The sequence below is a fragment of the Dermochelys coriacea genome, chromosome 2, assembly GCF_009764565.3.
Source record: "Dermochelys coriacea isolate rDerCor1 chromosome 2, rDerCor1.pri.v4, whole genome shotgun sequence".
NCBI lineage: Eukaryota > Metazoa > Chordata > Testudines > Dermochelyidae > Dermochelys > Dermochelys coriacea.
In genome coordinates this window covers 256,802,859-256,828,626 of record NC_050069.1, presented here as the reverse complement: position 1 = coordinate 256,828,626, position 25,768 = coordinate 256,802,859, and the positions used below count along the sequence as shown (strand labels likewise).

Below are 25,768 nucleotides of genomic sequence, written 5' to 3'. Positions count from 1 at the left end.
CGTTTCCTGCCCACGTGAGATTCGCTCCCTTCGCCGCTTCCGGGCTTCCGTAGGGCGCCGGCTGCCCCGCCCCCCGCTGACCGTGCGAACGCCGCGTAAACAAACGGCCGGGAGCCGGGCGAGCAGCGACAAGTACGCAGGTGAGCGATCCCCGGCGGGTGGGGGTGGGGCCTTCCCGCCCCTGGGAGAGACTCCGCCACGCGCTGGCGCAGCCGGGCCCCGCCTCCGCCCCCTCCTCAACTGTCCCCGCCCCCTACTGCCTCTGCCGCCGCGGGGGGACGCAGGCGCTGTGTTGCCCGGTGCCCCCGCCACGCGCACGGCTCGCAGCTCCTCCTCCCCCTCGCCTTCCGCGAGGACCCCGCCCCGTGACCCACGGACCCTGCACACGGGGAGCGCGGCACCGGCCACTGAGAAGCAGCCGCCGCTGGGGCCCAAGACGGCAGCTGGGCTGGGGGCTCGTCGCTCGCTGCCCCCGAGTGGCTTTACCGCTGTGACACCCGGTGTTAGGCAGACAGGCGTGGTTATGTTAGAGGTGGGGAGAGGCTTAGATGAGTGGGTAACACTCCCCTCCCCCCGCTCGGGGAGTGAGCTGCAGACCTGAGGTCTAGATGATGCTTAAAAATTAGATCGACTTATGTGGCTCAGGGCTGTGACAAAATTCTTGCTCTTAGCGCCGTAGTTAGGTCGACCTAGCGCCCAGTGAATTCTTCCATCGATGTAGGTGCTGCCTCTTGGCCCAGGTCTATGCTGCCTATAACTACGTGGCTCGGGGTGTGGAACGTTCACACCCATAAGCGGCGCAGTTACTCCGACCTAATTCCCCGTGTGAGCAGCGCTGGGTCGATGGGAGAGCTCCTCCCGTCTACATAGCTACTGCCTCTCCGGGAGCTGGAGGGCCTATGCTGATGGGAGAAGCCCTCCCGTTGGCCTAGGTAGCATCTTCACTGAACGCTAACAGCGCTACTGGGGCAGTGTAAGAGTAGGCAAGTCCTGGGAAAGATGGATTAACCACTTCAACGGAAATGCACTTCGCATCATTCTTGGAAACGTCTGCACTGTGGCGCTGCAGCACTGTAGTGGTGCCCCTATGGTGGCTGTAGTGCAGACATAGTCTGAGCATTTTACTAGTGTATACAGGTCCTTACAGAGCATAGCATACTACCCTACTCTTACTATATTTGGATACTTTTTATTTAAAAATACACCCAAGTTCTGGAACTTGTAGTACTTTTAATCACAATAGCTGCATATCCTAAAGACAATGACAGTGCCATTCTTCCTCCTCCCCGCCGCCCCTAATAACTAATCTCTCATTTCCATTAGGCTTGACTCCTTGGTATGGTTAAGTAGAACAGTGCCACAAAGATCAAGTTGCATTTGATTATCTGCAAATGGTTAAGGGCAGGATTAGCCACTGCCACAGAAAGGGAAAATGTAGAGCTATAATTATTTTAGTACTTACATACCTGTCTGCACTTATAAAATACCCATCACTGCTGTATTATTCTTTCACTGAAGCGGGGGTGCTAGATTTGAAGGAGCAGTGGCTGCACAGGCCAGGCTTCTCTGGGAAAGTCCAGGTCTGCATGCCTGGTAGACAATCTGCGGTGTATGGGTCCAAGTCCTTCCATGGAACTTCTAACATTAACCACCATGTCGCACCTTAGAGACTAACAAATTTATTTGAGCATAAGCTTTCGTGAGCTACAGCTCACTTCATCGGATGCATTTGGTGGAAAAAGCAGAGGGGAGATTGCCCCTCTGTTTTTTCCACCAAATGCATCCGATGAAGTGAGCTGTAGTTCACGAAAGCTTATGCTCTAATAAATTTGTTAGTCTCTAAGGTGCCACAAATACTCCTTTTCTTTTTGCGAATACAGACTAACACAGCTGCTACTCTGAAACCTGTCATTAACCACCATGACACTACTGTGGTCTCTAGGTCCCAGGAGACCATGCCGCATCAGCTTCCCCCTTGAGCTGGCCATGCCATCTCACTTTGAGCAAAGCCCAAGTTATTGTGTTTTACTCAGCGAGCTTTCACCACATAGCACCTGTTCCCCTCCCTCTATGTGGCTGCCAAATCTCATTTCTTTACCCATTTGCTCTTGTGTGTCATCTAGAAGAGGGGAGCAACTGATTCTGTGACTGGTTTTTATTCATAAACATCTGATGTTACATTCAAAACATCCATTGGGAAATACCCCCACAATTTTATTGAAAACAGCTTTGGGAAATACCCAATAGCTTTTAGTGACACATCACAAAAGTGAAAGTTGAATCATTCCAGGAACATTAATGTCGGTCGATGGAGAGGTATGTCTAAATGTTTTATTAAGGATTCTGTTTTGAATACTGCAGTTTACTTGTCATGAATGAATATTAATAGTAAGTTCAGAAAATGGCTATCAACTTTTTGTTTAATAATCATGGATTATTTTTATAGGTTAAAAAGTTTGCTTGAACCTTTGTCTTTACAAAAGTGAAACTACTTTGTTTTTTATAGAGATATTCTTAAGATAATTTGTTAGAACAGGAGTAAAATACATTTAATTTAGGATTTTTCAGTCCCTATTTTCTGTTTTAGTAGTTTAATAAAAATCACAACTAAGCTTGATTTACAAAACTATACCAAAAATTGTTGCTAGTATAGCCACTGTATGTATGATCAGTTTTCAGATTCAGTTTGTATTTAATATTCTGCACATTGATGTTAGTATATGCTTCAATGTGACAAGTATATTTTGAAGACTTAGGGAAATGGAAGCTGTTACAAAAAGAACAGATTTGGAATTTTAGTAAAACATCTAAAAGAGATTTGCATGTAGATACAGTGTAACAATTTGAGATTTTTAATCTGGTCTCAACAAATGTCATAACCTCTGTTACTTGGATAATTTATTATTTAAGGTAATATATGTTAAGTAAAATATCTGTTATAAAATGATTTCCAGAATTCAAAAAAGATAAAAATAGTAAATAATAATGGGTAAATGAATTAAAAGCTGCTAAAAAAGAATTGCTTGTGTGTGGATGAAAACATAGGGAGAAAACTGTATTAGTAATGCCCCCAGTGCTTTATTCTTATGTGACTGTGTTAGGCCTTTTACTCTTACCCCTGAAGAAGGGCTACTACAAAATAATAGAAACAAAACAGACAGGGCAGCTTACATCAATTGCTACACAATTTACTTTTCTATTTAAAAACAAAACAGTTTCTTGTCTTTTTGGTTGCAAAGAAGCTTCCAAATGTCATCCAAGTGTAAATTGATTTAGTGTCGATCAGATTACAGGGATACTGTCTCCTGGCAAGGGTAGCCTTTGCCTACAAGTTAGGTTTTTGCTTTTAGGAAGGGAGGACCTTTTCAAAATCAAATATTAATAGAAACGTTTCTGATTTTTTCCCCATTCCCCATGAACTGTTTCTAGCACTGTCCTAATATACAAGATCGGAAAGTGAAGCTATCTACAAGCAAAAGAGAAACTGATCAATCTATTTTTACAACCCAGTCTTAGAGGAATGAATGTATAAATGCCAACATTTAAAAAAACTTTCCATGTAAGCTGAGGAATACTTTTTCTAAATAAGCTTGGGTGTCTAGGGTCCAAAAGTCCCCCACCTGAAGCCTTCATGTGCATTCGGGTTTTTCCCTTGTATCTCCTCCATCTCTACCTCCTCCCTCTCTCCACTACTTTGGTTTCCTAATTTACCAGGATGTGACTCCTCTAACTTGGTAGGCCATTATTAGCTGTTCAAGAGTTTTACCCCGCTCCCCCCCCCCCCCCGGGGCCTGCTTTCACTCTGCCTGTTCTGGCTGAGACAAAGATAGAGTGTTAGAGTCACAAAGCAATTTATTAATACAAAGTAAAGGTTGCCTGGCAGTATCTCGTGCCTTTTCATAACATCAAGTTCAGCAAAACGTAACTCTTTATTTGCTGGTATTCAGAGGCTAAGGTACACCTTAACTCTGCCCCTCCTGAGGTTGACAATAGCCACTGCGGAATTATCTGCATGCACTTCAGCTGTGTTTGGTTTTTTTATGTGTACCTGTGTTGAATGGTGGAGGGATTAGTTGGATAAATTTGTCAGAGCTGTGATTGTGAAATGAGGTGATTTGCGGGGCCCTGCCCTTTGGGAGCAGAGTCTGAGTGCCTCTGCCTGACCCTCACCTTGAGTGTGTACACTGAGGGATGCAGTTTGCCTCATTTTAGGGCTGAGTTGGGTAGAGTGTCAGTAGCTGTGCCCAGGTTGTCACCAGTGAAGTAGGATGCATGAGTGGTATGTGAGTGTTATGGTGGATAAATGAAAGCATAGTAGTGGTAGATGAAATCCTGTGTGTTAGGGTGAAGCAGGGGGTGTAAAATGGATTAGGCATTTGAGTAGCGATATGACCACCAGTCATTCTCATGTTTCAGAGTAGCAGCCGTGTTAGTCTGTATTCGCAAAAAGAAAAGGAGTACTTGTGGCACCTTAGAGACTAACAAATTTATTAGAGCATAAGCTTTCGTGAGCTACAGCTCACTTCATCCGATGAAGTGAGCTGTAGCTCACGAAAGCTTATGCTCTAATAAATTTGTTAGTCTCTAAGGTGCCACAAGTACTCCTTTTCTTTTTGAGTCATTCTCATGTATCAGCATAGAGCATTCATTATAATTCATTGTAATTCATTATCTTGCAGAAAATACTTAGAGCCCTTTCTAAATTATCTGTACAAATTAGCAAGACACATTTCCCAAAAGAAGAAAAATCCCTCAACAGAGTCAGTAGCAGCATGCCTAAAGGTCATTCTCAGGCTTCTGCCAAGGGTAGGGTTTGAATTTATAGTGTACATGTGTAGCTCAGCTTCAATGATATCTGCACTATGTTCCCTGGAGCCACCAAATTACTGTGACAATGGATTGCCTACACACCCTCATGCATAGGCTTGCCGCACATGTGCGTTTCAATCTCTGGCTTGTGAGTTTTATCACATGCTGTTATAGACAGCTGAACTATTCCATATTAACTTTGTCAATATTGCTTTGCCAAAGGGACAGTGGGTGCCATGCACCAGCTGAGATAAAATGTCAAGTGAATGAGATCAGTGGGGGGACAAGTAGAGCCATGGTTTGAACTCCGGTTATGTGGAAAAAAGAAATAAAAAGAACCTGTTGATTTTGTAAAATGCTGGCTTTTTTGGAGGGCTGTATCTCAGGAACCCCTTGCTGAAATTATCCCAAATTTGAACCACTAACGCTACCCAGCAGCCTCATGAGGCACAGAAATTTTCAAGACAAGCTGAGTAAGCGTGCTGATTTTAGAGTTGATCTTTACACAGAAAGTGCTGCTCAACCTTCAGTATAGCAGAGTTGGCACTTGGATATAATGAGTGTTCTGATTTGGTTCAACGGGGGCGAGAGCTTAGCTGAGGTAATAGCCTCCTGCTTATCCAACTAGTGAGAGAGTAAACTCTAGCAGAGAGCAGGAATTGAAACTATTCCTTGGCTTCCCACTGTTGCTACAAGCTGCCAACATTCCCAGAATGGTAGCTAGATAGGTTAGTAAAGACAGAGCAGTCATGGCCAAAACCAGGACTGTTGGCAGTTAAGAAAATGGAGAAAAAATAGAACATGTATGGTTAAAAAATTGATTTAAAAATTCTTTTAGTTTTTATAATCTAAGATGTCACTGTTACCCTAGAAAACATTGGGCCCTGATCCTCCAGCTAGCTCTGTGGAGACCCAGGGGTTAACCTGCATGGAGCCAGTGGCAGAAGCAGGGTCTTTGGTTTTTTTAATATATTATTTTTAACCTATGAATTTTCCTTATAAACAGTGAAATTGCAATAAAGAGAAGTATATAAAAGCAAACTAAAGAAAATACTGTACAATTGTTAGCAAATTTCCATCTCCAAGTTTAAATGAAATTTGCAGAGTTCATTTATTGGTTTGATATTGTACTTCACTTGTTTGGTTATTTATATTTAAAAACTGCATTACTCATGTTTTGGTGGCAGCCATTATCTTGCTGAAATCAACACTTGCCAACAAAGTTCCATCCTCCTGTGCAACTGGTGTAATAAAAAGAAAAAATGTTAATGTTTAAATAGAAAAGTTTTCCCAATTATTCCATAATTATCAGAGCACAGTAAAAATTGAATTAGAATTTTTGTAAATTTGCTTTTAGTGTATTTTTAAAATACTATATTAAATGCAGTCTTCCTACAGAACTTTGAATAATACAGTGCATGTTCCCTGAGGCCCAAATCTTCAAAGATATTTTTGTGATTTCAGTAAAAATAGTGGGAGGTAGATGTCTAAATATCTTTGAGGATCTGGGCCTGAGTTAAACAAGGTCTTTTGATTCATCAGAGAAACAACCATGCAAACAGATTAATTCATTTTTTCATTTTTCCTATTGTGTTTTCTATTAAAGAATGGCACAAAATAAATACCTTGCAGCAAAACTTAAAAACTGTTTAAGAGAAGACAAAATTCAGCTTTGGAAACCTCCATACACAAATGAAAATAAAGAAGCTGGTCTGGAGTTGAAGGTACGTTTTCTGCCTCACTGTTCTGCGGTAATTTTTTTCACTTTTATTTCATACACGGCACATTTTACTATTTTATGTTTTACTAATGCATGTTCTTTTATTTTTCTGTTAGGAGCTTGCACAGAAATATTCAGCCAAGGTGAATCTCAGTGAAAATGAAACTGAGTGCATTCTTGAAGAAATAAGATGTGAAGCAATTGAGCGTGGAACAGGAAATGAAGCTTATAAGACAACAGGGGTTGCAAAACTTGAAGTGGTTTTGCCTTCTAGGATGAAAAAAGTAAGTCTGTATACATTAAAGTTGTGAAAAGAAGCATAACTAAAATCTATAGTAAAGTCCATACAACTTTAATTCTGTATCTGGTGCAAAACATTTCATTTGTGCAAAAAAGCTAAATCGGTTGGAGGAGGAGGGATTTCAGTTCAGTCATAAAACTATCTAGAAAAAAAATAAAACATTCCAGCTTTTTCCTCTTTAGGGTCATTCAGAAACAAATTCTGAATGGAGAAAAATGAACCAAATTTAACTTGATCCTTTCTGATCTCACCATCCAAGTTAAAAGTGAATGTATGGTGCTCATTCAGTTTTACAACTTATATAAAACGTCTAAAGTTGTCAGTATATGGATATTGTTCTTTTATATGTTCTTTGTTTAATCACATTTTTAATTATAAACAAAATCCTTATTTAGGCACAGTAAGTAACCCCAAAACAACACCATCATGTAAAGGACACTTATGACAACTGTCTTCACTAGGGCTGTCAGTTAATCGCAGTTAACTCAAGCGATTAAAACAAAACAAATTAATTAGATTAAAAAAAGTCACAATTAATCATACTTTTAAACAATAATAGAATACCAATTTAAATGTAATATAAATATTTTGGATGTTTTCTGCATTTTCAAATATATTTATTTCAATTACAATACAGAATACAAAATATACAATGCTCATTGTATATTTTTGTTTAAAATATTTGCGCTGTAAAAAAGATAAACAAAAGAAATAGTATTTTGCAATTCCTCATACAAGTAACATAGTGCAATCTCTTTATCGTGAAAGTGAAATTTACAAAAGTTTATGTCGTCACCTGAAAGTGAGAACAGGCGTTCACATGGCACTGTTGTAGCTGGTTTTGCAAGGTATTTATGTGCCGGATAAGTTGAATGTTCATATGTCCCTTCATGCTTCAACCACCATTCCAGAGGACATGCTTCCATGCTAAATTTAAATTTTGTATTCTCTTATTGTTTAATGTTGTGATAATCACAACTATTTTTTTTAATCTTGTGATTAATTGAAATTTTTTAAAATTGTTTGACAGTCCTAGTATTTACTTTAACTATGATATACCTGTATACCTGGGTAATACTGTAAATTATAAATTTAGCTACTTTAAATGGTAGGTGTCTGGCTTTTAATGATGCAACCTGCAGATATGCTTGCATTGGTTAAACTATGGGTCAGCTAACTACTTTCTGAAACTAGCTATCTGAGGCAACTTAGGTTGAATTGGCTAAGTCCATTGCTTGAACTTGACACAGAGTGGAAAAAATAGTTTGTCTAGTGTGTCTTGTACACTTGGCCATGTTACAAAACCACTAGATAGATGACTCAGAATATCTGAGAACTTTTCTTCAAGAAGTATCAGGTCAGAACTCTAATACTGTATATGACTAAAAGAAAAGCAGTACTTGTGGCACCTTAGAGACTTCATCCGATGAAGTGAGCTGTAGCTCACGAAAGCTTATGCTCTAATAAATTTGTTAGTCTCTAAGGTCCACAAGTACTGCTTTTCTTTTTGCGAATACAGACTAACACGGCTGCTACTCTGAAAACTGTATATGACTATATAGCTGGGTAGATGAGGACATCCATAGACACCATGCTCATGTGCCTGCCTCAAGTCAGCACTGTTAATCCCTGGTTTTCACGGTTTCTGACAAAAATGACTAAATTTTCCTCAACATTTAAAAAAAAAATCATCTTATTTTATACACACACCAGTTGCAGCTCCATAGTTAATGCTGAGTTCCACACTTTAAAGCAGGGATTCAAGCTCTTGTTTTATGTACAAAGAACAATAGCAATCTCTGTTTAAAAGAAAGAAAATTTACTCTGTTTTCTGAATGAATTTACTTTTGCAAGTAAATCTGTTGATATTTACTAAAAAAGGAGTATTTTTAAAAAACATTTAGCACCCTCTGTCAGACCTTTTCTTGTTCCAAATGATCTCAGCTCAGGTATTATCTACACAAAAATTGTTTCTTGACTAGATCTAGTACAATGAATAGCTTTTTTTATTAAAGAAGTTAGAATTAGTCTTCATGACTGAAAGTTTATCATTCAGCAGAGGCTGCATGATAATAATCTTCATAGAAATTAATAACAAACTCTTTCAAAGTGGCTGCAGTTTTCTATTTTTAATGTGATTGAGGCCACGGGTTGCTCTTAGTGGGGCTTGCCTGCATGGGGAAATTTACTGATCTATCTATGCAGCTATAAAATTTTACCACTGTCATTATATTGGTATAATTCCTTTTATTAGTCTCTAGACACTTTTATTCTGTAACATATAGTGATATAATTTCCCAGATAGACAGACCCCTAGCAAAGATGACCACCACCTCCATTCAGCAACTTTCTGTTTCCTGACTGCATCGTGGAGTGGGTCAAGATCACTTCACTCCCACTGATAACAATAGAAAGCAGTTTCCATCACTGCTGAGGGCAGTCTGTGCTCTTATTCGTATTGACAACAATGGCGTCCGTTTTGAAAGATGCAGTACTTAGTGTTTCTGAAGGAGATTTTATGTGCCAGCCTCTGCTGAAAGATAAACTTCTATGAAAAATTTTGGGGGGGAGAAATCTTAATGGTAAAACTTTATTTGAAAAAAACTCTGCATTGGAATAGCTCTACTCAATGGCGAGTGCAGTATGGGTGCAGGGTATGCACTCTAAACAACCTTAACTCTGCTCTGTAGCATCACTGTGAGGAAAAACAATCTAATATGTCTCTGTCTAATCTGGGACCACGAACATTAATAGGCTTTAATTATAATCTGACTGGTCTGTGGCATGACAAAAAAAGCAGAGTTAATGTTGAGTGCCTTAATTGTGCATTTTGATAACTTAACTTGTTTGGATTTGAGTTAACCATAACTCTGAATTTCCTGGCGTTACAATGATTATTTGGGGATAATTACAACATCCCTGTAAATCATTACTATGTGTACTCTCAACCTGACTACTATTTTAACATAGTTTTTGTCTGGAAATAAAGAGAGAAATTGTGGCTGCTGTAAAGTAGTTAGTTAAGAAAATGCCCAAAGTAACTGTATACCATAACTTTTAAAAAATATTTACACTAGACCAGAAAAAACATGCTGGAGACTAAATTGATCATCACTGGCGAGGAACTGAGATCCCAGTAAGTATTATAATCTTTGTCTTTTTTCTGTTTTAAATGGTTAGTGTCCTCTTTTGGTTTTGGCTCATCGTGCTTTATTACAGTATGTCCTAGATCGGGGATCTCAAACTTTCATAGGGTGGAGCACATCTTGATAGTGTGTGTCTCATGACCACAACGTGTTTATGACTATATAACAACTCTGTAGTTACTATGGCAATTGCTTACGTGGAAAAGTCTTATGATTTAACATGTAGAAACAAGGTGAAAGGTTAGCACCACATGACAAGCTAGTTCGCCATGGACCACTATAGGCCGTTAGTGGTCCATGGACATAGTTTGAGAATTGCCATTCTAAATCAATAACTACTAGAGCTTCTGAGATTACAGAGTGTTTTCCCTTACAATATATGCCACGTACGGATGCCTTCCAACTTGATCTATCCTGTCCACTTTCCTGGCTGCTCTGCTCTCCCCTTCTCAATACTTTGGGCTTCTGTTTTTCTGGGTTCATTGATTTCATATTTCAGGGTTTATTTTTAGCAATTTTTGAGTTTCATGTAAATGCCCCCAAAACAGGTTTTTTGGGGAATTTCTCTTTGTATATACTGCAATGAGTAATGTATATTATTTACTTTACTCATTACATAAGATATACTGTAGTAATACTCTTTGCAATATTCCCTACTGCAGTTTAACACAGTACTGTTTAAAGCACACTATGGAACCTTTAGTGCACACCAGCAGGTTCTATGTGGACCAATTAATGAGCAACACATTAGTGCCCTTTAGAAATCACATCCCTGTAGTTTGCATGACTGTTTAATGTAGACAAGCCCTTAGATACAAGGAATGATTTCTACTGTTTTTCCATTGTTTATTGGATAAACTTTTTTTTTCTTTTTATTGGGGTGTTTTATTGTTGCTTATTGATTAAAATCTAAAATCAGAAACCATATCAATATCCTCTCTTCTCCTCACTTGATATGGTGAGCTTGTATCCAGTTACTAGTAATGTTATTTTATCTTCAAGCAGACTTATAGTAAAAGTTTGAAGCCAGTTATAAATATATAACATTTTAATTTTTATTGCAATATGTTGCCAAAATATTTCATATCAAAATGAGACAAGAAGGTATTTATACTTTGGAATTAATTACTTTATTTCACAGGATTGCACAGATGTATGGATTTCAAGAAAAATGCATCAAAATAATTATAAATAAGAAGCAGCTTGACCTTGGTATGTATCACCAATTGAATATATGTTTTATTTATTTTGTAATTATGTCTTTCTTAGAAATCATCTTTCTTGAAATTTTGTCAGTCACAGAAACAATATTAATAGCAGGGAAATAAGAGCTAGAGCGGTTCTCAAATTGTGGGTCAGGTCCCCAAAGTGGGTCACGACCCTGTTTTAATAGGGTCACCAGGGCTGGCATAGACTTGTTGGGGCCTAGGGCCAAAGCTTGAGCCTCATTGCCTGGGGCTGAGTGAGGCTTAGGCTTTGGCCTTAGCCCTAATGGTGGGTCTAGGTTACAGGCCCCCCACCCAGGACTGAAGCCCTTGGGCTTCAACTTTGGCCTCCCCCACACCAGGACAGTGGGGCTCAGGCTTTGACCCACCCAAGGCAGTGTGGTTTCGGTCCCCCACACCTGGTGTCATGTAGTAATTTTTGTTGTCAGAAGGGAGTTGCAGTGCAATGAAGTTTGAGAACCCCTGAGCTATGTTATAGCATGTCATGCTTGTTAAGTTCTACTCTAAAGGAAGGCTGAGATACTGTGATTGTCAAAATCAAAGGAGAGAATTATGGAAGAGGACAACTTTGTGTGTTTTAAAAGCTCAGTGTGCCACATTCTCAGATTTAAATCACATAATTTACCAAAACCTCATGCTGTAAAGTGACATGTTCTAAACTTTTCTTTGTTATCTTTACCATCTTTCTTGATTTGCGAGACATTTGTTTGAACAGAAGCTTTGTCTTTACAAATTAACGTTCTTCTGTTCTTTATTAATTCATTCACTGATGTCCTAAATTCCGTGTGTAAGACACATTTAGCTACCTTGGAAGAAATCATGGTGTAAATGGAGAGAAAGGGTGGACCAATGGTTAGGGCAGTAGCTTGGGCCATCAGGAGCCTGGGTTCAGTTTCCTGCACCCTTTTGTCACAGACTTCCTGTGTGACCCTGGGCCTTAGTCTCTCTGTGCCTCAGTTCCTCCATCTGTGAAACAGGTATAAAAGCACTTTCCTACCTCACAGGAGTGTTGAGGGTAAATACATTTAAAAAGATTGTCAGATGTCTGACGGGTTTTCCCCCCGAGGTGCCATTTGGAACTAGGGTACCACTGAGTATGCTTGACCCACAAGCCTGGGCTCCCTTTACACGACTCATGAGGGAAGCCAGCCAAGCCCTCCCTCAGGCTTCAGACTGCACTTAACCAGCACGCATATAGGTAGGGACACACCCAGCTGCAGCTTTACACACACATGCTGAGATCAGCTCTGCCTGGGAAGGCTCAGCTAAAGAGCTGCCCAGTACTCCAGTGCCCCCTCTGGAGTGAAAACCCAAAGTTAGAGAACTGTACGGCATAAACATGTGAAATTTGCCTCCTCCCTCAAGGTGGAGAGATATGCAACAGCTTTTTTGCCCCCCAAGTTACACACTCTGGGTTTTACACAAAACAAAAACAAGTTTATTAACTACAAAAGATAGATTTTTAAGTGATTATAAGGGATAGCAAACAGATCAAAACAGATTACCTAGCAAATAACACCAATACTCAGGGATGTGAAAAAACACACCCCTGAGCGCAGCACTGGGTGCTACGCCTCTCGTGGAGGCGACCACACAAGGCTTTAGCGTTGCCAGTGTGGACTAGCCCTTAAGTGGTTGCTCCTTTTGAAGTCTTCCTAGCAGGAATAGCTGTTTTTAAAATGTGGTTATCTGGCAGTACAACATGAAATGTACTGTCTTCATAAATTTAATTTGTTTTGCCTATTAATCATGCTCTGTTTTTCAGGAAAAACACTTGAAGAGCAAGGTATAACACACAATGTTAAGGTCATGGTGCTTGAGCTAAGACAGAGTGAAGAGGATACCAAAAAAAAAGTTCAGGAAGAAGAAATGCAACATGAAGAAGAGACCATGAAGGAAAAAGAAAGAAAGGAAAGGATGAAAAGAACTAAGAAAGGTTTAGAAATACTGGCAACGAGAGGTATGGGATTTTTACTCTTACATGCAGTAGAAGACAGCGGTATGAATTAAAAAAAAAACCAAGGCAAAGTGGAAAGTTTAGTATAACTTTGGGTTGTGATCTAATCACATCTAAACAAGGTCAGGCCTTGTCAGTACTTGGATGGGAAACCTCCAAGCAAAACCCAAGTGCTGCAAGAAGTGGACTAAGTGATTCATTCATTCCTAAATTGATGCAGAACAAATCCATTGTCATGATCCTAGGAGGCATCATGCTACTTGAAGGTGCTGTCTTGCAGATGAAATGTGTAAAACCAGTTTGACCTCTTCTATTTGATCTTGTGAATCTAAGGGTGTTAAAGCCAATGAACTGGCCAGATTCCATTTTGTGCTATTACATTCTGCCCACTTGAAAATTGGTTTCTCAAATTGGTTATAGTATTCTTCTTCACTTCTTAAAAGACCTTGTTTGTATAATGCCTGTGTTTCCGTAAAAGAGACAAGGTGGGTGAGGTAATATCTTTTTTTGAATTAACTTCCGTTGGTGAGAGAGACAAAGTTCTGTGCTTACAGCGAAATTTTCTTCAGTCTGGGAAATGTACTAAGTGAGTCACAGCTGAATATAATGTGGAACAGATTTTTTAATCTAAGTTGTTAACACATATTTCAAGGGACCATTCAAGATGAAGTGATTCCATAGAACATTTTGAGTTTTGAAAATGGTTCTGTATGAATTTGTTGTTAAATGGGGCGCTTGAGAGTTAACATACTGACAGCTCTGGAAACGTGCTTTGTATTTATTGCAGAAATAGCTAGGCCAGAATGATAACTTGTGAGTTGTTATGCCCTTCTCTGTCAGTTACCTCTGTTATGACCATAGATGGCCATGATTTCATTATGCAAGGTAGTTCACGTGTCATTCTGGTCTACAGTGAGGCCATTCTCTTTTCCATGAATTTTGATGGAGACTGCTGGCAACTGTGGATCAAGTTAAAGAAACAGTCAATTTGAAAATAGTCTTTTTCAAAATGTGAGTGAAGAGTAGTTTCAGGCACTACACCTGCCCAGGATGCCTTTTTGTTAGTTTGAAGTTTTAAATCATGACTCTCTTAAAAATGCCTTTATTTCCTTAGTTTCTGCTTGAAAGACCCACAGATAGAAAACTTAACTGGACTAGTCACTAAAGTCCTGTCAAATGTAAAAGTATACCAACGAGTTTCCTCTAATCTTCTCTTACAATGGGTGGCTTACAACAGTATTAGGTTGTAACAAAAAATGTAAGTAGGTGGACATGCCCCTCTGTATTGGGCCTGTTAGGCATCTTAGATTTCAGTTCTTCGGTAAGCTCTTTGCAGGTAGATCTCTGCACCTGCATAGACCCCCATAAGCGTAGTTCCAGAAATACTGAGCAAGTATTGGAGAACAATAACAAACTGTCATTGTACAGTTACTCCTGGGGGAATTCTGTGCCACTGCGCAATGCAGAATTTTCCAGAAATTAATGTGCACGCAGAATTTCCTTTCCCCCACAGAAATGGGCTGCAGTGCTGCTAGCCACCACTGGACTCAGCAGAGCCCAGTTTGCACATAGAAGACACTGCTGGATGGGGTGGGAGAGGGAGGTAGAGGGTTCCTGGCAGCTGCAGTTCCCAGCATGCCTTGAGGGAAGGGGAGGGTGGCATACAGCACTGGTTCTCAACCAGGGGTCCGAGGCTCCCTGGAGGGCTGCAAGCAGCTTTCAGGGGGTCCACCAAGCATGGCTGGCATCAGACTTTCTAGACCCTAGGGCAGAAAGCCAAATCCCCGCCACATGAGACTGCAGCCGGAGCCCCCAAGCTCCACCACGAGGGGCTGAAACTGAAGCCTGAGCAGCTTAGCTTTGTGGTGCCCTCAGTGTCATGGTGCCCTAGGCAATTGCCCTCCTTGCTACACTCTGACAGCAGCCCTGTTTTTTATATGCAGAAGACAGTTGTTGTGGCACAGGTGGGCCATGGAGTTTTTATAGCATGTTGGGGGGACCTCAGAAAGAAAAAGGTTGAGAACCCCTGGCATGCAGAAAACTGTGCAAGCCTGGGACCAAGCATCAGGCTGTTTCTCCCTCTAGTTCCCTGGGCTCTGCAGGGGAAGGGTATGGGTGTCTGGGCAAGGGAGTCCCTGCAGCTGGACTGTGGGAGGGAACGGGAACAGGTATCAGCACTGGGGAGGCCCAGCAGCTGGACTCTGTGGGGGACAGGGTGCGGGTATCTGGGAGGGGGGGGTTAGGTGTATTGGCTGGGGGGGGCCTGCAGATGGGCTCTGGGGAGAGGAGTGGGTGTCTGGCCCCCTGGCTGGGGGCGGGGGTGTTGGGATGGGTTCAGAGAAATTGGAACTGGGTTGTCACAGGGTTTTCTTTAAATCTACTCCCAGGGGAGTTTTTGTGTGTCTGTATTGTTACAGACGTACTTGCTGACAGGTATTTTAAAATAAATTAGCAAAATAATTGAAACTGGCATGGTTATGTAGTGTTATTTTGACAAATAAAATTTGCAGAATTTTGAAATATTGTGCACAGAATTAATTTTTTGGTGCAGAATGCTCTCAGGAGTATACAGTGCAGCACTAGAGTATCGAGGATCCGTGGGAAGATTTCACTGGGTCCATTGGCAGGCTCAAGGATCAACCCACACAGCTCATTGCTGGATTGGGGCAAGTCAGTGAATATGAGAGAATAGGAGGGAATTGAGAACTCAGTTGCCCGGGTTGAAGAAAGTTACAAGACAGAAGCTTTGCATATCCGGAGATTGCAGAGCTTTCCCTGAATGACATTGGTATATTGACAAAACATCTTTTCGTGTTAAGTCAAATCAAAGCAAATAAAAAACAGATCACTAGGTTGCAAGCACCAAAGGGAAACTGAGGGAAATGAATATATTTCGTTTTAGTTGATAAAACCATAGAGAATAAAGCTCGTTATCTTGTATTTCACTGTTACCAGTCTATTAAGTGAAATGCATTATGCACCATTGGATATGCAGATGCTTTCCTCTCCTGAATAAGTTCTTTACAGCATACACAATTTAGAATTTCATTCAAAAATTCAGTCTTGAGCTAGGGAGAGACCCAGATCCTGCAAACAGCTCCATAAAGGCTATTCATGGATCAAATTTCTCATTACACAATTGGTGCCATAATAGAGAACTCTCTCTGGAAGCCACATACACTATTCTACTTCATTTTATTTACAGTTTTTCTTAACAAGATGCGTATTGATATGGTTTTAAGACCACGATCTTACTTTGTTCTTATTGTTGAAGGCATTGATAATGAATCAGTGGACACTCTCTTTTTTTGTTGTAGATAATTATTTAGATCCAGATACCACTCCATATCTAGATATAGCTAACCAAACTGGAAGATCTATCAAGATTCCTCAGCAAGCCAAAAAAGTAAGTATAACATTTAAGGAAGATATTTAGTGACCTTTTAAATAATCTTCACATGTAATACTTTAAGTATTATATTGAAATGGTCAAAACTGTTTCTTAAACAACCTCTGTAGATGCCAGCAAAAATTGATTGCTTAATAGACGTGGTCTTCTGATAAAGGTGAAGCAGAACTGTGCTCCAATACATTTGGGAATACTTTGATGGTCTCAGGACAGGCAGTTGTCTAACGTCTGTGATTTCTTGTAGAATCTTTTGTAAAATGTGTTTGCATTTTGTCTTTGTGCCTAGAGCTATACATTAATTTATGTATTTTACACAGCGCCTATTGTTGTAGCTTCTGGGTGTCTTAGTTAGAACAAAATAAAACAATTTCTTCATTAGATCTCAGTCAGTTTAAATCACAAGCTACAGGAAATGTGTTAATAGTTAACTCAAAGTATGTTTAAACAAATATGACTTCTTTTGTGCCCGGAAAGACACCAAGCCTAGGTTCTGGTAGACCATTAGAATGAGAGAATTCCACATCTGGGAGCCTTCAATTGAGAATGCCTTGCTAATGGTTCTGGACAATGAAATTCCAGTAACCAACAGCAAGAGCAACTCGCTAGATCTTGACCACTATGACACAACAATAGAGGAAGAGACAATCTCTTAGATTACTAGATCATTCAGAGATTTAAGAATGATAACAAATGCTTAGAATCACACCCAGAAGCAAAGAAGTAGTTAGCATGGCGCACCAGTGCAACGTGTTAATTGTGACCTGATTTCCTCACATGGTACACAATGACAGGTTTCAGAGTAGCAGCCGTGTTAGTCTGTATTCACAAAAAGAAAAGGAGTACTTGTGGCACCTTAGAGACTAACAAATTTATTAGAGCATAAGCTTTCGTGAGCTACAGCTCACTTCATTGGATGCTTATGCTCTAATAAATTTGTTAGTCTCTATGGTACACAATGTTGTTCTGCCCCAGCTGATATTCCTGTATACTTTACAAATGTAACCCCAAATAGCATATGTACTGCATGTTCTGATGCAACAGTGCAAGAAATGGAAAATCATCTTAAGGATTTCATTCAGTGCTGAGCACAAGATGTTAAAGGTACATGGAGAAATCTTGTAGAATGTTTAGATAAAATAATGTTATTTATGATGCCATTCATTGTCATAGTGCAAGAACCAGAAAGTTTTCAGCAACATTCACTACTTCTGTCATTTAGTTTAGTAGAATTGAAAAATTAAGATTAGATTTTTGGCAAGTGATTCATGGGATTTTATCATCTATTTGGAAATAGTAGGGTTAGTTGGTTATTTGTGAACACTGGCTGGATGCTGTTCTGTATAGTTATGCTCAGTAAGAGACTTATCCTGTTTATGAGTATGAGTAAATTCTTGAAAACCTATTTAGGGTTGCACTTTAAAAGTAAACACGCTAAGGCGGGTGAAATATGTCATATATCAGTAGCAATCATTATTTTCAATAAATTGGACACACAAATGACAAACACATGGATAGATGGGTGAGAAGAAGCATTAAATGATGGGAGATAATATGGCTTGATAAAGTGTTTTTCCATGGACAGCAAATAATGTAAGTTATTTTCTGTGACATTTCTTTTTAATTGTGAACATAATAAGGGTTTAATATATTCTTAATCCATTTTTATAGTCCCTTCTATTAGCTATGGGTTATCATGAAAAAGGCAGAGCATTCATGAAGAAAAAAGAATATGCTGTAGCACTGCCATTCTTGCTGGATGCTGATAAACACTTCTGGTAAGAACCTTTCTGAATTGTCATGTGGCTTTTAGAGTACCAGCCAGTTATGGGAACAGCATAAGTCATACCACACAGCGTACATTTTACATCAGTGGTTTTCAACTTTTTTTCATTTGTGGACCCCTAAAAATATCAAATGGAGGTGCGGACCCCTTTGGAAATCTTAGACAGTCTGCAGAGCCCAGGTTAAAAATCACTGTTCTATAGTAATGACAACCTCTATTTTACATGGTATTCTTCCACAATCATGCCACTAGTGGGCAGCGTTTGATAAAATTGCTTTAGTCTAGTCTAATGCAGCCCCCTTTGGTGTCCAAAAAAGTGGTGGTCTCCCCATATGTTTCTGATATGCCAATACATTCTGAGGGACTTCCCAAGGAGCACAATTTGGATCTTTACATGCCTCCAATGAGGATAATTGGTTTCTATACCCTCCCAAAAGGTTGGAGTGTTGTAACTCCACTATACTTTTAAAACTGCAGTATCATATGTAGAAACAAGATAAAGTAAAGATAGTGGAGATTTAAGTCAAATGTAATATACCATAATATGATATACCAGGGACTCTCATGACATGAGAGCAGAGCATATTAATTTGATAAATTAAAAAGTAATTTTGTATGTTACATTTATGTCAGTGTGATGGTCAGACTGTAGAAATTTTCGGAATGCACATGATATGTATGTACACATGTACACACGCTTTCCTTTTCACGTTTTCCTGTCCCAATTCTTTAACACAGTAGGGAATGAAGAAGCAACTTAGTTAATATTTTATTGCTGTTTTGCAGTGATTGTGGTAATGAACTTCTGAATACAGTTGATAATTATGCAGTGTTGCAGTTGGATATAGTATGGTGCTACTTCCGTTTAGGACAGCTGGAATGCCTCGATGATGCAGAGAAAAAGCTCGCCACAGCCCACAAATGCTTCAAGAGGTGTTATGGGGAAAACCACGAAAGACTTCTCACAATAAAAGTATGCTGGCATGATTTTACTGGAGGTGGTTTTGTGTTAGCAAATATAATTCCAGTATTTCAAAACTTTTTTAGAAATATAAAGTTCTCATATGTCCCCTTTAACATGTACTTTTCACTCTTTCCAGATGTATAATTGTCAACACAGTAAAAGCATTAGACATGCATTGTAAGAATTCAACATAGCTGCTTTTCCCACCTCACTGTATTATTAATGACATTTTCTTCAAACTGCATCACATTTCTTCTCATGGGGAACTAATGTTACCTGGCTAATTCAGTATATATATATCACCTATGTTGGAATTCCTTCTTAAGTATTAGATATTTAAGGTGACCAGGTGTCCCAATATTATCAATATCATTCTGATATTAGGGGCTTTGTCTTATATAGGCAACTATTCACACTCCCTCATCCCAATATTTCACAGTTGCTATATATCTTTTCACTGAGTTACATTTTGAACATGCACACTGACAACTGTCTACGGGATAGGTCATTGGACTGGGACTCAGGAGAACTAGGTTCTGGTTTTGGTTCTGCCACTGGCCTGCTAGGTGACTTTGGACCAATCATTTCATCTCTTTGTACCGTGGTTTCCCTGTCTGGAAAATGGGGGAAAATTATACTTCCCTCCTTTGTAATGAGATCTATTGACATAAAAGAAAGGTGGGGGTGGAGGTAACATGTTGCCCTAGTTCTTGATCAGAATTTGAAGACTGTTCATATAAATTGGTTAGAGGCTTCTGAAATACCACTTGAAGTAGTGTTAAACAAAGGAAAGTATTTAAAAAATATAATTGTTACCCTAAAATTGGTCTCACATTTTGTAGCTTTCTTCTTCTACTCCAGTCTTGAATTATTTGAGGCCTGACATCATAGAATATTAGTGTTGGAAGGGACCTCAGGAGGTCATCTAGTCCAACCCCCTGCTCAAAGCAGGACCAATCCCCAACTAAATCATCCTAGCCAGGGCTTTGTCAAGCCTGACCTTAAAAACCTCTAAGGAAGGAGATTCCACCACCTCCCTAGGTAATGCATTCCAGTGTTTCACCACCCTCCTAGTGAAAAAGTTTTTCCTAATATCCAACCTAAACCTCCCCCACTGCAACTTGAGACCATTACTCCTCGTTCTGTCATCTGCTACCACTGAGAACAGTCTAGATCCATCCTCTTTGGAACCCCCTTTCAGGTAATTGAAAGCAGCTATCAAATCCCCCCTCATTCTTCTCTTCTGCAGACTAAACAATCCCAGTTCCCTCAGCCTCTCCTCATAAGTCATGTGTTCCAGTCCCCTAATCATTTTTAAAAAAAAGGAGTACTTGTGGCACCTTAGAGACTAACAAATTTATTTGAGCATAAGCTTTCGTGAGCTACAGTTCACTTCATCAGATGCATTCGGTGGAAGTGAGCTGTAGCTCACGAAAGCTTATGCTCAAATAAATTTGTCAGTCTCTAAGGTGCCACAAGTACTCCTTTTCTTTTTGCGAATACAGACTAACACGGCTGCTACTCTGAAACTAATCATTTTTGTTGCCCTCCGCTGGACTTTTTCCAATTTTTTCACATCCTTCTTGTAGTGTGGGCCTGAAAACTGGACACAGTACTCCAGATGAGGCCTCACCAATGTCGAATAGAGGGGAGCGATTACGTCCCTTGATCTGCTGGCAATGCCCCTACTTATACATCCCAAAATGCCATTGGCCGTCTTGGCAACAATGGCACACTGTTGACTCGTATCCAGCTTCTAATCCACTGAAACCCTAGGTCCTTTTCTGCAGAACTGCTGCCTATCCATTCGGTCCCTAGTCTGTAGCAGTGCATGGGATGTAGTTCCCAGGATCCTCCTTCTTCCCTTTTTTAAAGGTAGGCCCTACATAAGCCTTTTTCCAGTTGTCTGAGACCTCCCCCGATCCCCATGAGTTTTCAAAGATAATGGCCACTGGTTCTGCAATCACATCCGCCAACTCCTTTAGCACTCTCGGATACAGCGCATCCAGCCCCATGGACTTGTGCTCGTCCAGCTTTTCTAAATTGTCCCGAACCACTTCTTTCTTCACAGAGGGCTGGTCACCTCCTCCCCAGGCTGTACTGCCCAGTGCCCATGAGTTTAAGAATAAAGGAGTAGTCTTTCACTGCAGCACCGCAGTTAGGCACACAGTTCTCATTAATAAAGGAAACAAGGCTGAATCTTCTCTTAAAAACACAAACCCCAATACACAGGCATTTAGCAACAGTAGAATGATTCTGCAGGCTTCAAGGGGGTTCATGCAGGCATGAGGCAGGGATGACCAGATGAACCTATAGACATTAAAGATCTGTTAAAGTGAACTCTTCCAACAGGAGGATAGAGCAGGGGAATCTTTCACATAATATTGTGATATGAGAAGATATTCATGTTTATAAATAAATATATATTTTAAAAAAACAAGAGTATTGTGTGTGTATGTAATGGATCCAAAAGAGAATCAAATTTGAAACTTTTTAAAAAGTTTCTTCAGTTTTGATTTTAATTTTATATAAAATGTTTTTCTGAATGCCTGATTAAGAGGTTTTATTTGCTTCTCAGTTTGTTTTCCATAGCATAATGCAATACATAACAGGATTTAAATAGCTTTTCAGACCTTGATCCTGTTATTGGATCCCTGCACCTGTGTGGAACCCCACTGACTTCAGTGGGGCACTGCCCATGTGGATCTGACTGCAAGAACAGGGCTAGTGTCTGTAAATTTCACATGCACAAATCTGTAATCCTTGTAGAATGTAAGATTTTTCACCTGCTTGTTGAATGCCATGACAATTAGCATTTAATGGACTGATGCTCTGTTATACACTAACTTTTTTCTTTCTTAAAAATTTCTTTAGGGAAGTTATGGGAGTGAAAAGGTTTTATTTCTAAGGCTTTACCTCCTTCAGGGAATAGGAAACTATCATAATGGCAAAGGAAAAGAGGCTGTTGAACATCTTAAGAAGGTAAGGCATTGCACTTAGCAGCACATCACATTCATAGATTCATAGATACTAAGGTCAGAAGGGACCATTCTGATCATCTAGTCCGACCTCCTGCACAGCGCAGGCCACAGAATCTCACCCACCCACTCCTATGAAAAACCTCACACATGTCTGAGCTATTGAAGTCCTTAAATCATGGTTCAAAGACTTCAAGGAGCAGAGAAGCCTCCCTCAAGTCAACCATGCCCCATGCTACAGAGGAAGGCGAAAAACCTCCAGGGCCTCTCCAATCTGCCCTGGAGGAAAATTCCTTCCCAACCCCAAATATGGCGATCAGCTAAACCCTGAGCATATGGGCAAGATTCACCAGCCAGATACCCAGGAAAGAATTTTCTATAGTAACTCAGATCACATCCATCTAATATCCCATCTCAGGGGATTTGGCCTATTTACCCTGAATATTTAAAGATCAATTACTTACCAAAATCCCATTATCCCATCATACCATCTCCTCCATAAACTTATCAAGTAGAATCTTAAAACCAGATAGATCTTTTGCCCCCACTGCTTCCCTTGGAAGGTTATTCCAAAACTTCACTCCTCTGATGGTTAAAAAGCTTCGTCTGATTTCAAGTCTAAACTTCCTGGTGGCCAGTTTATACCCATTTGTTCTTGTGTCCACATAGGTGCTGAGCTTAAATAATTCCTCTCCCTCTCCTGTATTTATCCCTCTGATATATTTATAGAGAGCAATCATATCTCCCCTCAACCTTCTTTTAGTTAGGCTAAACAAGCCAAGCTCCTTAAGTCTCCTTTCATAAGAGGAACTCATTTGGAAACAGAGCTCACATGTTTTGCCTGATCTTGCATTCTTTACCCCCTCTTCTTGCTATGCCCCCCAATGCACAAGGAATTTGGAAAGGGACCTTTATTATATATGCCAGTGGTGGAGTTGATTTGATTGTTCTGTTCTTTCTACATATAGGCAAATGCTTTGTATCAAGAGCTCTCCATAGATCCTGAAAAAATCAATCATTTGTTACTCCTGGGATTCTCTGCTCAGGAAGCTCGTCTTGGTCTACGAGCTTATTATGGGAACCTGGAGAAGGCTGCCAGTCTTATTACAAACAGAAGAGAGGTACGGTGCTGGGAAAGTATTAAACAGGCCCTTGAACAGTATTAAACAGGTCTGAGTACTTATGTTCCAGAATGTACATCTTACATATGTATTGAGACACGAGACAAAGCCAAGGGCTTTCATCAACTCTACATTGGTATTCACGGTGAAACTGAACAGTTTACCATATGTTGTTGCAAGTATGAAATAGAAATTTAAAATTCTAAGGGGCAAATTCTCTCCCACCTGGCACAAGTGTGCAAGGCCTGAAGAAGTAGAACTGCCATGATATTGAAGAGGTACATGAGGATACTTTGCATCAGTTTTTACCACTTAACTGTGCTCTTTCGGAGCACAGATGGGGAATCCAAACTACATAGATTTACCAGCCAAAACTCCCATTTCAGGATTGGCTGGTATGATACCTCAGAGGCTGCAGTTGTGGCCACAGAGTAACTACTCACAGTTCTGCACAATCTGGCTTTGGATTGGGAATGCGGGGGAGAAGAATATTTGCTTTGTAAGGGAAGGGGGAGGATGGGAATTTGGCACAATATGTTTCTAATTTTAGACAGTTATTTAAACTATGATGCAGGAGTAGTCAAGTGGAAAGGGACTGAGCTGAACTCCTTGGTTAATTTGCTGGCTCTGATACTGATTGTCCAACCTTGGGCAAGTCATTTTACTTACTTATGTATTCATCTGTAAAACTAATAAAATATCTACATCACAGGGATCTTTATATGTTTAATAAACTCAGGCCTGATCTTGAGAGAATCCAAAGCATAAAAAAATGAAACATCAGTCTGGGATGTATTAGCAGGAGTGTTGTTAGCGAAACACAAGAAGTAATTCTTCAGCTCTACTCAGCAATAATTAGACCTCAACTGGTGTATTGTTTCCTGTTCTTGGCACCATATTTCCTTAAAGATGTGAACAAATTGGAGAAAGTCCAGAGAAGAGCAACAAAAATGATTAAAGGTCAAGAACACATGACCTGTGAGGGAAGATTGAAAAAATTGGGTTTGTTTAGTCTGGATAAGAGAAGACTGAGAAGGGGACATAACAGTTTTAAAGTACATAAAAGGTTGTTACAAGGAGGAGGGAGATAAATTGTTCTCTTTATCTTCTGAGGATAGGATAAAAAGCAAAGGGCTTAAATTGCAGCAAGGGTAGTTTAGGTTGGCCATTAAGAAAAACTTACTGTCTAGGTTGTTAAGGACGGGAATAAAATGCCTAGGGAGGTTCTGGAATCTCTGTTGTTGGAGATTTTTAAGAGCAGGTTAGACAAACACTAATCAGGGATGGTCTAGATAATACTTAGTCCTGCCACGGGATTGGACTAGTACAGTATGGCTACAAAATGGTGAATTAGGATTACAAAGTTTGCTAGTGTATATACAACCTTATACTGGAGGAGGGAATGTCTCTTAAAGATCATTGAGCAGCACACATTTGTTTTAAAAAAAAAAAAAGTTTCCTTTCTCCCTGGAAGATTTGTAAGATTAAAAAAGTGTATAGAACAAACCACGTACATATCTATCAAAGAGGTAATGGATCCATCTTCTAGTAGGAAGCTGACAGTATTCTTCTACAATACTTAGCTTTGTAATGACCCTGCTTTTATAGGAAAAGGCACAAATAAGGAGAGAGGAGAGAGCTAAGAGGAGGAGGAGATTGGACGATATAAATACCTTGAAAACTATGGGCTATCCAGAGCAAGCCGCTAAAAAAGCACTTCACCAGGCACAAGGAAACTTGGACAAAGCCTTTAAGGTAAATTGCTTTCAAGAATGGTACTCTCAAACAGTAGACCTTTTCCACTGGAAGCCATAGAAATACAGCTACCAAAAATGCATGTTTTCTAGACATTTTCTTTTTCTCTTTTTTTATTAGTGACTCATTATGTGATTAAACTTTCAGTCTCTAAACTGGTGAATCAGGCTGTCATACTGTCTGGAGTGGCCCATGAGCAAGAATGCCACCCTTTGAGCAGTTTGATAAAAAGCAGGGCACAGACCCCAAACTGGTTTTGAGTTCTATATTTAGATTTCACCAACAAAAGTAACAAGTGTAAACTCCTCAGGCACTGTACAGCCTTAACATGGAGTCACAGACAGTCCCCTTGGGCATGCTGATCCATTTTGCCACCCAGACAAGCTTGACTTTGTGATAGATGCTCACTTAACACAAAAGATCACAAAATATTCAGGTTGGATATTGGACCAGTGGACCAGTCACTTACCCCAAATAAATTTGCACCTTAGATCTCACACCAAAGACAACACCTGTAGCCAGCCCTGTAACAAACTAACTAAAGGTTTATTATCTTGGGAAAAGAAATATTTACAAGGTTAAAGCAGGAAAGCATACAC

General features: G+C 39.9%; 1 protein-coding gene across 4 annotated transcripts in view; it reads left to right on the top strand.

Annotated features, from left to right (window-relative positions):
- NUB1 (negative regulator of ubiquitin like proteins 1) overlaps positions 1-25,768 on the top strand; it is a 34,458-nt gene continuing 8,690 nt past the window's right edge. Inside the window, exons 1-14 of one of the 4 annotated variants that reach the window (XM_043509694.1) lie at positions 2-140; positions 2,124-2,316; positions 3,430-3,559; positions 6,416-6,533; positions 6,646-6,813; positions 9,908-9,966; positions 11,118-11,188; positions 12,968-13,162; positions 16,477-16,565; positions 18,237-18,343; positions 19,138-19,324; positions 22,190-22,297; positions 23,262-23,414; positions 25,023-25,169. In XM_043509694.1, the coding sequence (XP_043365629.1) occupies positions 3,525-3,559; positions 6,416-6,533; positions 6,646-6,813; positions 9,908-9,966; positions 11,118-11,188; positions 12,968-13,162; positions 16,477-16,565; positions 18,237-18,343; positions 19,138-19,324; positions 22,190-22,297; positions 23,262-23,414; positions 25,023-25,169 (1,437 nt within the window). In that variant the 5' untranslated portion in view covers positions 2-140; positions 2,124-2,316; positions 3,430-3,524. Of the gene's footprint in view, positions 141-2,123; positions 2,317-3,429; positions 3,560-3,594; positions 3,735-6,415; positions 6,534-6,645; positions 6,814-9,907; positions 9,967-11,117; positions 11,189-12,967; positions 13,163-16,476; positions 16,566-18,236; positions 18,344-19,137; positions 19,325-22,189; positions 22,298-23,261; positions 23,415-25,022; positions 25,170-25,768 lie in introns of those variants that run through there. The other 3 variants (XM_038391340.2, XM_038391341.2, XM_043509695.1) reach the window with 3 other exon arrangements.